This window comes from Chiloscyllium punctatum, chromosome 2 (assembly GCF_047496795.1).
Source record: "Chiloscyllium punctatum isolate Juve2018m chromosome 2, sChiPun1.3, whole genome shotgun sequence".
Classification (NCBI taxonomy): Eukaryota; Metazoa; Chordata; class Chondrichthyes; order Orectolobiformes; family Hemiscylliidae; genus Chiloscyllium; species Chiloscyllium punctatum.
In genome coordinates, this window is record NC_092740.1 from 115,416,118 (window position 1) to 115,430,756 (window position 14,639).

At 38.1% G+C, this 14,639-nt stretch overlaps 1 protein-coding gene across 1 annotated transcript in view; it reads left to right on the forward strand.

Annotated features, from left to right (window-relative positions):
• dnah6 (dynein, axonemal, heavy chain 6) overlaps positions 1 to 14,639 on the forward strand; it is a 310,227-nt gene that overhangs the window by 54,364 nt on the left and 241,224 nt on the right. The window contains exons 16-21 of the mRNA XM_072587520.1: positions 465 to 716; positions 2,631 to 2,759; positions 5,724 to 5,837; positions 7,575 to 7,718; positions 11,965 to 12,177; positions 13,448 to 13,540. Coding sequence (XP_072443621.1) covers positions 465 to 716; positions 2,631 to 2,759; positions 5,724 to 5,837; positions 7,575 to 7,718; positions 11,965 to 12,177; positions 13,448 to 13,540 — 945 coding nt within the window. The remainder of the gene's footprint in view (positions 1 to 464; positions 717 to 2,630; positions 2,760 to 5,723; positions 5,838 to 7,574; positions 7,719 to 11,964; positions 12,178 to 13,447; positions 13,541 to 14,639) is intronic.

Here is a 14,639-nt window from a genome sequence, read left to right on the forward strand (position 1 = left end):
AAGATGTTTTGCTTACACTAGGATGCAAATGAAACTGTAGAATTATCAGTTATTTGTTAATGTTTCTGCATCTCTTCTTGATTTTAGTTCAGTCTGCAAAGTGGCTTATGTAATTCTAAGTCTTGGAAAACCACAAGAATGGGATCACAAATAGTGGCCAGCATCACAGGAAATACACATACCAATTTCATTCTATGGACTGTGTGCAACATTTTAAGTTGGATTTGTGATCTGAAAAAATTTAGGACATTTACTGACAATTGCATCAAATCGTATCCCCCATGGTGACATGGTTTTGTTGGTGACTCAGGACAACTGTGGAGCACTTGCTTACCAATAAAACACAGAACATTGAACATAACTAGGGGTGCAAAAAGTCCAGAAGTGAAATTTGTCCTTTGGATCAATGTAGTCTTCTCATAGGAGGCATAATAACCTCTATAACAGAAATACTTTTTTTTTAGATTGAAGTCTTGGATGAAGAAGCAACTATTGTTGTAATGATGTATCAGCTCATCGAAAAGTATAAGATTGGTACACCTCCTGAGGATCTTGCTGTATTTGCAACTCTAAAGCCTTCAATAAGTGTAGTTCGCACTGTCATTGACAGAGCTGTCAGTGAAAGAGACAGCAATATTACTAAGCTGTGTCGCTGCATGGATAAAGACATAGATGTGCTGAATGAGGAGGTCAGAGCAGTGAGGATTAAAGAACAGGTAGGTCAATAATTGCTGTCTTTACCATCATCTCTTGTTTAGTAATCAGTGTTTAATGCATCCACTTGCGACTCAATATTGAAAACGGACCAAGGGCTGATGTGAATGATTGTGGGAGGAGTGATGTGAGATGGGAATCTTGGGAGAAGAAGATGGTGACAAGGTTGGTTCGGAGATGACTCCCCATTTCCTGAGGCCAGGTCCCCACAGTGACACTGAATGAAGCATCACCTTTGCCACTTCAATTTACATGCTTTTGAAGCATTCAATGGCCATTTTACACGATTGCAGGAACAGTAGGGTGGCTCTACCATAAGTTGCTCATGTTGGGAAAACTGGATGCACTGACCAAATGGTCAGAAAAGCATGAGCACTGAGCACCTTAATTTTCAAACTGAGTTCTTAATGACAAGGTAAATCAGTGAGGAGAGAGGAAAAATTCAAATTGTTGATGTTTGCTCTCAAGTGTAATTAAAAGAAACATAGCATCCTTACAGAGCAGAAAGAGGCCATTTGGTCCAAAGAATGTGCACTGACCCTCTGAAGAGCATCCCACGCAGAGCCCCCTACCCTATTCTCATAACCCCATATTTGCCACATGCAACCTACCTAACCTGCAAACCTCTCACACTATGAGGCAATTTAGCATAGCTAATCTACCTAACCTGCACATCTTTTGACTGCAGGAGGAAAGGTATTAGCACATCTTTGGTCCCACTTGATGTGTGTCATCTTCAAAGACTTGAAGAACTAAGGAAACAGATGGCTTTTAGAGATGCTTATTGTTGCAAATAGATATGTCACTTGACTCTTTCTATCTGCTGAGCACCTTTGGCCTACTGTCTGTTTATAAAAGCCCGCACAGTCTATTTGATTATACCTTCCTTGTGTTATCCATTATACAAGGCCCACCATTTAATGTTCTTCCCACTGTCAACCTTGCACACTCATTAGAGAGACCCCAGCTTTAAAGTCCTAGAATACAGTCACAGAGTGTAGCCAGGTGCTTGTGTTGTTGCACCCCAGCCCTGCATGATTAGTCTTCACCACAGCCTTTCTTTCTCACAGCCACCCAGGCTGTGGTCCATTTTTTTTTACACCTTTGGTCTTCTCTTAACTTCTTACTCGCTCCATCATCAGCCATGATGCATGTTACCACATCCGAAGATGTTGAAAGCAATTATTTAAAAGCAACTGTTTTTCTCTCTTTTGTTCCTGTCTGCAAACTTCCCCAAGCTATTGTAGCTGTGTCCTGATTTGGACACACTCTCAAATGTTAATTATGAATTTTTTCCTTCATCAACACAGAGAGAGAGAGAGAAGTTTCTTATCTGCAGGCACCTTGATGTCGAGGTGCACAGTCTTTCAGGTTTGTGCAAGCTGCAGCTTAAGAAGCCAACTTAAAGGCTGATGCTGGACAGTTTCACGTTAACTCATAGATTCCTGGTATCAGCCTGTTCATAAAGTATCAAACTCAGTACTCTGAAAAGTAGCATGTAGTTAAAGTTTACACTCCACAATTCAACTTGACCTTCAAAATGAAAACCTGCTTTTTTTTTACCTATAAAGCAGTGTCAAAGTTCCATTTCTCAGTTTTTAGTTCAAAAGGAAAAATATATGATTCTTACAAATAGAAAAAGAAAATGCCTGTAGTAGGGTAGTTTAACTCCATTGGCTGGACAGATAGTTTGTGATGCAGAGAAGGATTCTCCTTCTCAACCTCTCCCGCTGCCTGAGGCATGATAAACCCTCAAGTTAAAGCACCATCAGTCATCTCTCTCTCTCTCTCTCTCTCTTTCTAACAAAAAGCAACCCTATGATCTGGGAAGATGATAGGAACTATACCTTTACTTCTGTTATAATGATCATATGCAATTTCATATAAACTATTTTAATTTCCATTGTGTTTTATAGGATCCTCAGCTTCTAGACATCAATTCTGACAGAGAAAAAGTGAAAAGCACTCTGGCAGACATGCAGATTGTGATGGATGAATTACAGAAACGTGCATTTCAGTATAAATCTTACCAGAAGAACTTCAAGGTAATTAATTTTAGATGTTTTCCAACATTGTCCAGGCAGATTTTTGGCAATTTTCATTACCAATGATAAGAAATTATTGCTATGGATGACGTACGACACTCTGTCTATTTCCACTGGCCATTTTAAAACATAGAAAAATGCAAAATGGAGCATTTAGCCCTTTGAGCCTGTTCTACCATTCAATATCATCATGATTGTTTTCTCCCTGTACTCTTTGATCCCTTTAGCTGAATAAACCATATCTAACTCCTTCTTGAAAACATATACAGAGGAACCTTGATTATCTGAATGAGATGGGTGGGCAAATATTCGGACAATCAATTTTACCTTAAACAAGGGAAGCCATACTGATCTGTGCTGTGCTCTACTGGAGAATTTGTTTAAATCTATAATTTTAATGAGTCTGCCATTTAAACAAACTAATCCTTGCAGTCTGCAAATTACAGGTAAAAATGAGAAGACCATCACTTAAATACTGTATATCAAATCCCAGCATTAAACAGCTTCTACGATTGTAAGAGGATTTGTCAGTTTCTGGAAACGCAGTCGCGATAGAAAGACAGTAGCACCACCTCACACATGCGTTTACGTTTTCGGCCTTTTTTTTCATGGATGGCCTGGTAAAGTGACGGGAATACTTTAAACACTTACTTTTGCAAAGGGCTGTGTAACAACCCTTACCTAAAAAAATCCACTCACTGATGCTTGAGCTGCTTGTGTTTCTTTGTTTTTGCTAATGTTTTCACATGTTCTTTAGTACAGGTAAATCTATTACACTTACCTCTTTGATTTAATGTTTTTGTGGGACCTTGAACTCATCTTCGGATAATCTGAAATTCAGGTAATCAATATTTAGATAATCGAGGTTCCTCTGTAATGTTTCAGCCTCAACTACTTTTTGTGACAGAGAATTTAGTACGCTCACCATTCTCTGGGTGAAGAAATTTCACCTCATCTCAGTTCTAAATGACCTAGCCTGCATCTTTAGACTGTGATCCCTGGTTCTGGGCTCTCTGGTTATTGGAAATATTCTTCCTGCATTTACCCTGTCTAGTCATGTTGAATTTTAGAGGCTTTCTATATTTTCATTCCCCACTCCCCCATTCTTCTAAACTTGGGTGAATATAGTCCAATCCTTTCCTCACATGACAGTTGTGCCATCCCAGGTGTAAGTGTGGGAATTCAGCATGTCCATAAGAATCTTCACCAACTTGTACAGATGCAGCATAGAGAACATACTATCCGGTTGCACAATGGCCTGGTACGGAAAACACTGAGCCCAAGGCCGTAAGAAACTACAAATGGTCTTGTGCACAGCTCACACTGTCATGGAAGTCAACCTTCCATCCATGGAGTCCATCTACACTTCTCGTTGCTGCAGAAACGCTGCCAATATCAAATACCCCTCCCACCCAGTAATGCCCTCTTACTATCTCTTACATTAGGCAGAATTTACAGAAGCTTGAACACACACGCACCAATAGGTTGAAGAACAGCTTCTTCCCTGCTGTTATTATAATGATGAATGGACTCTCGAACATCAAATAATGTTGATCTTGCTTTGTGCACCTCCTGTGCAGCATAGCTTGTATGCCTCACTTTGACTCAGCACTCTATGATCTGTGTGTCCTGGCTTGCTATTATCTGCTTGTACTGCTTGCAAACAAAGCTTTTCACTGTACTTAGGTAAACGTGACTACAATAAATCAAACCAATCCTTTGATGTACTCTCTCCACAGCTAGAACATCCTTCCTCAGATAAGAGACCAAAATTGAACATAATACTCCAGACACCGTCACACCAAGGCCCTGCAGAATTGCATCAAGTTATCTCTGCTCCTGTTCTTGAAACCTCACGCAATGAAGGCCAATGTGTCATTTACCTTCTTAACCACCTGCTACATACACCTACATGCTCACTTTCAGTGACTGGTGTACAAGGACACCCAAGTCTCATTGCACCTTTCCTTTCCCAATCTATCGCCATTCAGATCACAATCTGCTTTCCTGTTCTTGCTCCCAAAACCTAGAGAAAAGCTGCTATAAAATCAATAAAATTTAATAGATTTATGAAAAAGAGACTTTTTTCAAATAATTGAATGGAAAAGATTATTTTATCTGACAATGGAGTTAATAGAGCGAAACATAAAAATATAGAAAATAGAAGCACAGGAGGCCATTCGGCTCTTTGAATCTTCTTCACCATTCAACATGATAATGGCTGATCATTCACAGTAGCCTTTCCTTGCTTTCTCCCCATACTCTTTGATCTCTTTAGCCCAAAGGACTGTACTTACGCCTCCTTGAAAACAATATTTTGTCCTCAACCATTTTCTGTGGCAGAGAATTTCCCAGGCGCACCACTCTCGGTGAAGAAATGCCTCCTTATCTCAGTGTTAAATGGCTGATCCCATATCCTGAAACAGTGACCCCCTTGTTCTGGACTCTCCATTTAACAGAAAAATCCTCCTTGTGTTTATCCTGCCTATTCCTTGGAGGGATAATCATCCTAAAGTACAATAGATAGCTTATGGTAATCTTTTTCATAGACAATTGTTGACAAGAAACAGTTGAGAAAATATTGCATCTTCTAACAGAAAATTAGATAAACGTTTGAAGCATTTACTATGAGGAAAATAGTAGAGCTGGGAAATAGAAAGAGTGTCTTGTTTTGGATTGAGTGAGTAATTGAGCCAGTATAAACATGATGTGTCATAGGCTCTCCTGCTGAGTTATTCCTTATATGTGTCTTTTTTACTGATATTGTTTTAATTTGATACTGGAATAATGAAGAGTATGTATCTAATATAGAACTGAACTGTTACCTCAAGAAGACAGAAGTGAGCAATATGTCTTATGTTCAAAACTGAAAGTCATTAATGCTCCAATTCTAAACTGCAAATTGCAATTAGCAAATGATTTATTTCCACTAAGCTGTAGAATGTGTATGTTTTTTGTACCTAGGTTGAGATCACTAAATTTGATTTGCTGGAAGAAGTTCATGCTGATGTGAAACTGAAGCAACTTCTTTGGAATTCCCTTAATGACTGGGATCTCCGTGTAGATGAATGGCTTCAGGTAGTTTTGTTACTTTTAGTCAATGTGTCTATTAGATAATTTAATTAAAGTCATGATTATTAAAATGTATCATCAGGAACAAATTTGTTACCTACTTCCTCTCATCCAAAGTGAATTATATTCAAGAGCTTTTGTTGACTGTTTTATTACATCGCATCTACCTTTCAGATTTTGGTGAAATACACTACTATATTAATGAAAAGAGTTCTAACAGCAGAACTGCATCTAATGATGGATATACTTTTCTGATGCAAACGTGGGATGGTCGAACACTATGAGCTTGCTGCCAGCTGTGAATGTGTTGTTTGTTACAGCATACTAATTGTTGTGACAAATGGCCTACCTACCTGACCCCATACTGGCACTAAAACATCCATATCACACATTGCTCATTTATGTGGTGGGCAAAAATTAATTTTTTGGTTTGATGACAGCATCTTATTAGTGGAGAAAACCATTCCTGGATTTACTGCAAAGCAGTGTGAGACAGCTAGAGACGTATCAAGAACTTCTTTATACAGTTATATAAACTCCATCCTAATTTCAAATTTATCATTTGAAATTGAATAATCAATAGACCTTGCCTTCCTCAGTGTATTAGTATTAGTTGAGATGTCTGAAAATGGGGCTACTATTTTCTGAAAACCTATTTTCACCAGTATACACTTTGAGATTTCTACATGCCACATGCTTTAAGTTCAATCTTTTCTGCAACATTGTGAATATGGGTGTCTGCTCACCATGTCAGATTGATGCTGAGATAGGGTATATCAAAACTATCCTGGAAGAAAATAGCTATCCTGATCAAATTACGATTCATTTATTGTGAAAACTCAAGAAAAAGCTTACCACCATCACATTTGGCCCTCGGTGGTCCCCTGTCTATCTGGAAGAGGAAGCTGTCTCAACAATTTCAACATTTTTCTCCACTAACAGTTATTAACCCAGAAAGTCATTTTCCCTCTGACACAAATAACTAAAGTGATATGAGTTCAAGTTCTGGTGTGATGCATATAGACCATACATCCCAATGACTACTGGATCATATCAACATTACATCCCTTTGGCCTTTTAAAGCAGGCAGTAGGCCACTCCTATTCATTGAAATATGTATTCAAGTATTACGCATCTATCTTTTTGATATGTTATTCATTTAAAAATAACTGATGCTGAGTTCAATAATTTGATTATAATTTGAAATGTCTCAATATGAGATAAGTTATGTAGATTTGTTTGTGTGTACCAGCTGTAGTTTTCTCATGAAGCTTAATGTTTAGTAGGGAAGCTTGCAACTTTGTGAGTTAGTTTATTTAAAAGTATAAAATATTATAATTTACAAAGCAATCTTTAGAGCAATCAACTTAAGCTTGCAAACCTATGGCAGACTGACTGGCAGCAGAGCCCCAACATTGTATTCTTCAAGGTGAAGCCTCTTAAAGTGCACGTACAACGTACTACAGCACAGTTTTAAATGTCACCTAGCCATGCACTTCAACAGCTTGTTTTTAGCTGTTTTTAGAAAGTTAAGAAGGAACTGATAAATTATAAAGTTCTAAATATTGAACAGGAAACAAAGCATTATAATTTTGAAATAGCAACTTCCCACATCATGCTATTATTTGACAAGAACAGCAAAGTAATTAGTTGTTGAGAAGTCAACGTGTATGATGACTTTAGTAGTTTTATGCAGAAAGTAGAATAATATTTAAACTCTTTTCCATTTCTACCCCCTCACAGCTTAAATTTGAAACCATAGATGCAGAAGAATTAGCAAGTGAAGTTGCAAAATACAGCAAATTTGTGAACCAACTGGAAAAAGGTCTTCCCTCAAATACTGTTGCAGCTACACTTAAGGATAACGTGGAGCAGATGAGACAAAAGGTATTCTAAGTTATTTCCCCAAAGCTGGTGGAATGTTGGATGTTAATTTGTGTATTGGAGTAATTTGTGTTTCTTTTAGAAATGAGATCTTGATATTAATTTTCATTCACTGTCCAACCTTCTTTCAAGTAGTTTAGCAACAATATTAGGTTTTGATATTGTCTCCCTCACTCCTACTGAGAAAGCTTTTGGCAACCTCACACTACATGCAGTATGTGAGTGCTGGTAGAGATAGGCCGACATAGTGTTGCTGTTTCCACCACCAGGAGAAAGGTAGTAGTAACTGCTGCATTACTGATAGTAATATCTCAAAACTCTGTCAAAGGAGGAAGAAGGCCTTACGATGGGATCTATTTCCTCTGTAATAGCTGAAAGGAAGCCAAGGCTAAAAAAAATGATAATTTTCTCTGTTGCTTTACCTCCTTTAGCTGGCCAGGCACCTCTTTGGTTGGTGCGCTGATGCCCTGCCTCCTCTTCTGCAGCAGTTGGTTCCTACTTGATTCTTTGAATCTGGCTTGAAGCTCACTGTACACTCAAGATGACTCAAAAATATTGACTATTTTTATGACAACTAAAGTCCCAGTGGCATGTTGAAACTCTGCTACAGAAAAATGACCCAGCTCTTTTTTGTTTCTTTGTGTGTGATGGTGGGTCTCCACATCCTGCACTCGTTTGTGATAACTTTTGTTTTAGAATGTTCCCAATAAAATTAGGTACTGTAAGTAGAGTTGTAGGGCCAAAAAGATGTACAGCACAGAAACAACTTGTTTGGTTAACATGGTCCAACTTGTCCATGCTGACCAGATATCATCAAGTAATCTAATCCTATTTGGCCCATAGCCTTTTAAACCTTTCCTATTCATATACCTATCCAAATGTCTTTTAAATGTTGTAATTGTCCCAGCCTCCATCATTTCCTCTGGCAGCTCATTCCATACACACAACCACTGTCTGTGTGAAAAAGTTTTCCCTTACGTCCCTTTTATGTCTTTCCCCTCACACCCTAAACCTATGCCCTCTAGTTCTGGACTCACCCACCCAGGGAAAAGACCTTGTCTATATACCTTATCTATGCCCTTCCTGATCTTATAAACCTCTATAAGGTCACCCCTCAGTCTCCGACACTCCAAGAAAACCATTCCAGTCTATTCAGCCTCTTCCTATATCTCCATCCCTCCAACTCTGGCAACATTCTTGTAAATCTTGTCTGAACCCTTTCAAGTTTCCCAACACGCTTCCAATAGTAGGAAGACCAGAATTGCACACAATATTCCTAAAGTAACCTAAGCAATGTCCTGTATAATTACAACATGACATCCCAACTCCTATACTGGATGCTCTAACCAATAAAGGAAAGCATACCAAATGCCTTCTTCACTATCCTATCTAGCTGCAAATCACTTTCATGGAGCTATGAACGTGCACTCCAAGGTCTCTTTGTTCATCAATACTTCCCAGGATTTACCATGAAGTACATAGGTTCTGCTCTGATTTACCTTCCCAAAATGCAGCATGTCACATTTATCTAAATTAAAGTCCAACTGCTACTCCTCGGCCCATTGGCCCATCTGATCAAGATCCTGTTGCACTTTGGGTAACCTTCTTTGCTGTTCACTACACCTCCAATTTTGGTTTCATCTGCAAACTCTTCATCAATCATACAAATGATTTGAATGTGAACATAAAAGCCACGATCCTTGTGGCACACTGCTGGTCATAGGCCTCCAGTCTGAAAAGCAACCCTCCACCACCACCCTCAGTCTTCTACATTTGAGCCAGTTCTGTATCGAAGTGGCGAGTTCTCATTGTATTCCATATGATCTACCTGGCTAGCCAGTCTGCCATGAGGAACCTTGTTGAACATCATGCTGGAGTCCATTTAGATCATGTCCACCGCTCTCCCTCATCAATCATCTTTGTTATTTTTTTCAATAACCTCAATCAAGTTAGTGAGGCATGATTTCCCATGCACAAAGCAACGTTGCTTTTATTAAATTGGAGAGATTTCAGAAACGGTTTACCAGTATGTTGTTGGGAATATAGAGTTTGTGTTATAAGGAAAGGCTAGATAGGCTGGGGCTTCTTTCACTGGAGTGTAAGAGGTTGATGGGTGACCTTAAAGAGGTTTATAAAATCATGAGGGACATAGCTAAAGTGAATAGCAAAGGTCTTTTCCCAGGGGTGGGTGAGATCAAAACAAGGGGGTATATCTTTAATGTGAGAGGAGAAAGATTTGAAAGAGACATAGGGGCAACTTTTTCACACAGAGGTGGTTTGTGTATGGAATGAACTGCCAGAGGAAGTGGTGGATGCAGGTAAGGTTACAAGTTTTGAAAGACATTTAGATAAGAAGATGAATAGGAACATTTTAGAGAAATATGGGCCAAATGCAAGCAAGTGGGATTAGTTCATTTTGGGGAACTTGGTTGGCTTGGGTGAGTTAGACCCAAGAGTCTATTAATTTCCAGTCTGACGGAACCTTTCCAGAATCCAGTAGGTATTGGTAAATTAAAATCCATACATCCAATCCCTCATTAGCCATCTATTTTAAACCCCTAGGAAGCAGGCCATCTGCACCAAGGAACCTGTCAGCCTGCAACTCCATCAGTTTCCTCACTACTGTTTCCCTACTGATTTGTAATTTGACCCAAGGTCCTCTCTCCCACCTCCTGATTTATGGTCTTGGAATGCTTTTTAACACTGAAGACAGAAGCAGAATATTTGTTGATCCATTTATCATTTAATTTTTGTTTACCATTAACTTCCCATTCTCTCTCTTTAAAGCACTGACACTCATTTTGTTTAATTTTTAATAACTGTAGAAGCTCTTGCTATCTGTTTTATATTTCTAAATAGCTTCCTTTCATACTGTTTCTTTGTCTTGGTTAATCTTTTAGTCAGTGTCTGGTGTTCTTTATATCCTGTCCAAATATCTGACCTGCTACAAATCTTTGTGTAATTACGTTTTTTCTTTATGTTAAATGCTTTTCTTAATTTCTTTGGTTAATTATAGGTTCTCCCCTTAGAACTTTTCTTTATAGTGGGAATTTATTTTTTTCTGAGAGTTCTTCAATGTTTGCCTTTGCTTCTTGATTGATGTGTCCCATGGCCTACAATCCCAATTCACTTAAACTAACTTGGCTCCCGTATGAATCTTAGATTCACCCTTTTCCTTTTCAAATTGATTATAAAATTCAGTCATCTGATCACTGCTACCTAGAGATGCCTATACTCTGAGACATTTAATTCTGTCACATTATACAATGCCAAGTTTAATATTACCATGGTCTCTGTTTAGTTCCAGAACAATCTCAGAAGCATCTTGTGAACTTCTCATGCAGGCTGCCAATCTGATTTTCCAGTTTAATATGTAGTTTAAAATTACCCATGATTATTGCCAGGCCTTTATTTGCAAGCACCCAATACTACTACTTGTACATTTTAACCTAATTTGTGGTTACTATTAGGGGGCTGTCGGCCACTTCCTCTAGTGACTTCTTTTCCATACTATTCCTCATTTCTATTGAAATTACCTGAACCAAGTTCCTTTCTAATGGTCGCACATATGGAAAAATATTACGTCCTGGTCTGTGAATTTTTTTTTTCTGTATCAACAAGTTGCTATATCTGTATTTGTAACTTTAGTGTGTCACAGCAATTCAGTTGCACCTTACTCAACAAGTTGTAACTTTTTCAAGGCTTTTTAATGGCACAATAACAGCAAAAAAGAGGAATTTCATTTGAATTCAAATGGTTTTTGAGTATTTTTATTTATGAAGACTTAAACACCACACCAAATAGAGCAACAGGCAGTCACAGCTAGCGATTTTTGGATTTCTGTATCTAAATGCTCATTTGCAAATACAAAAAATTGCTGTCTCAGAGTAATTATGTTAAGTGCTGACAGTTTCACCTTTAGTGCAGCCTCGCAATCTGAACCAATCTATCTGATGAAGAAATTAAGAGATATATAATTTCTCAGTGATGGGAATGTGAAACTTGCTACCAAACAGAATAGTTAGGATTGTAAAGCACTAATGAACTTGAGAGAATCTAGATATGTCCATGAGGGAGAATTAAATAAGGCTGTTGTGATAAGGTATAATTAAATAAGGCTATTGTGATAGGGTATAATAAAATTGGGTGAGAACAGTCTGAGAAGGGACTTAAACAACAGTCTGTTTTATTTTTGTGTAAATACTGTCTAAACACATCTTCAACATTTCAATTTCCCATCATGTTACAGCTTCCTGTAATCACTGATCTGAGGAATCCCTTCCTAAAGCATAGACACTGGGAATCAATAGAACATTGTATTGGTGCTAGATTGATTGATGTTGTTGAACCTGTAACTCTGGCTCGACTGATAGAACTTAATGCATTTGATCATGCTGAGGAAATTCAGAATGTGTCAGGCCAGGCTTCTGGAGAAGCTGCCTTGGAGACCATTTTGAAAAAGGTGAGAGATTTGTCTATTCAAATGTTTGAAGTTAGTGATAGATGTGTCATTTGCTCACTGCATTATAACGAGCAATGTGGCCAAACTTTGTTTCTTACTTACATAATGGCACATCTTTGCTATCAGAACTGCATACAGTTTTAAGTTAAATAATCACAGAACTATCAGTATAATCAAGGTTAATGGTTTTATCAATGTCAACCTTGAACTAGTACTGGAGGGAGAGAAGAAAGATCCTCTTCTTAGAGGATCACAGGAGGATGCCAATTTATCACGCAACAGGGCACCTTGCTATCAATGCCATCTACTTCTGCTTCAATTCTTTTCCCGTCTTGCCACCTGCTTCACCCTTGATCTGTTGTCTGCCTCCAGGGCCAGACTGTCCTTGAAATTGACACTTATTTGAAGAACAGTGTTAATGCAAAATACAGAGGAACATCACAATGGTCTGGATCCATGGAGGAATACAATGTCAGAAGGCACGAGGCTGTGCACTTTGGTAGAAAGAATAGAGCCGTTGACTATTTTTAAAATGGAGAAAGGCTTTGGAAATCTGAAGCATGAAAAGACTTAGGAGGCCTAGTTCAGCATTCTCTTGAGGTTAACATGCAGTGTCATTTGGCAGTGAGGAAAGCAATTACAATGTTAGCATTCATTTTGAGACAGCTAGAAAACATGAGCTGGTATGTAATACTGTGGCTGTATAAAGGTCTCGTCAGACCACATTTGGGAATGTCGTGAACAGTGTTGGACATGCTACCTAAGAAAAGATTTGGAGGCTTTGTAGAGAATCCAGAAGAAAATGAAGGGTTTGTATTCGATGGAATTTAGGTGGATGAGGACTAGGACCCAAGTGAGAAGGGATAATCTTTTAGAACTGAGATGATGAGGAATGCTGCTGTTGCACAACAAGACGTCCTTGAACAAGGCTATTTGACAATGTATCTAGGATGAACTTGAATAGCTTTTTGAAAAGTCGCTTCAAAATATTTTCTAATGTATATTAGCTGTCAACCAGTATTGGTTGTAACTTATGAGATATTCTCAGCAATTAGTAGATCTATGCCTTTAGAAATGTGTTTGCAAAAGGCAGATTTTATTTGTAATGGAAGTAAATGTAAAAATTCATACTGGAACATAATCAATAGTTGCCAATCATCACAGGTGAAACAGTAAATAGAATTATTACCAAATTGATTACTATTTGAAAGTGTGAACACTCCTGTTTGATGTGATGTTTCGTGTGGAATTTTTAATGTTTCAACTTTAGGTGGAAGATGGATGGAAAATAACTGAGTTTGTTGTGCTTCCTCATCGTGATGCTAAAGATGTTTTCATTCTTGGTGGTACTGATGAAATTCAGGTAAGCATAACATCTGATAAACCATGAATAAACCTATTTCTTGTAGCTGAACCAGAAGTATTTACTCTTTGCATACATTCCTCTACTACCTCTTCATATCAGCAAGAGCAAGGTTCTTGATGAGCTTTTATTGCCCCTTAATCAATAGAGGATCTCCCTGCTTCCAATGCTAATATGTTGAAAGCGTGATCAAATGAGCCCTGGCAATCTCTTAGTGAAGTAACATTTCTCCTTTTAAAATGCTTCCTTTCTTCTGCTGGAGTGCACCTCCCCTTTCGTGAATGACAACTTCAGCGAAACCCAACATCCTGACACTAAACAGAATAAGTCTGGAGATAATGAAGGAATGTTTTTAAAAAAAGGCAGTCCATTAATCATGGGTGGCTATAATCTTTACTGGGATAGCCAGATTGGCAGAGGAACCTACAAGAAAGAATTTGTTGTGTGTTTGGGATGATCTCCGAGAACCATGTGTTCTGAATCCAACTCTCGGTTCAAGCTATTTTGGATCTGATTTTGAGGGTAAACGTACAAGTAATATCAAAATGAACAACAAAATCTTCTTTACACACATAAAACGAAAGTGTGAGGCCAAAGTGATATAGACCCATGAGAGAATGAGGCTGTGTAAGAGAATCAGGAAATGGCAGTGGAGTTGAATAAATATTTTGCATTCATCTTCACAGTAGTAATAGCATTCCAAAAATACTAAAAAAAAATGAAGAGGCAGAAAGTGCAGATAAAATAAATATAATCACTATCAACATAGATAATGTACTAAGGATACGAATGGTACTAAAGACTGATAAGTCCACTAGACCTGATAGAATGCAATGTAGGAGGTTAAATGAAGTAGTTATAAAGATGGTGGATCCAGTGATTGCAATCATCCAAGAAACCTTAGATTCTGGAAAAGTACCAGAGGATTTGAAAATTGTGAATGTAATTCTTTTATTCAAAAAAGGGAAGGAAACAAAAACAACCCAGTTAGCTTCCTAAGTATTGTTAAGAAAATGTTCAAGCCTGTTATGAAGTATGTAATAGCAGAGAATTTAGACATATACAGTATAATAAAACAGAGTCAGCCTGGTTTCATGAA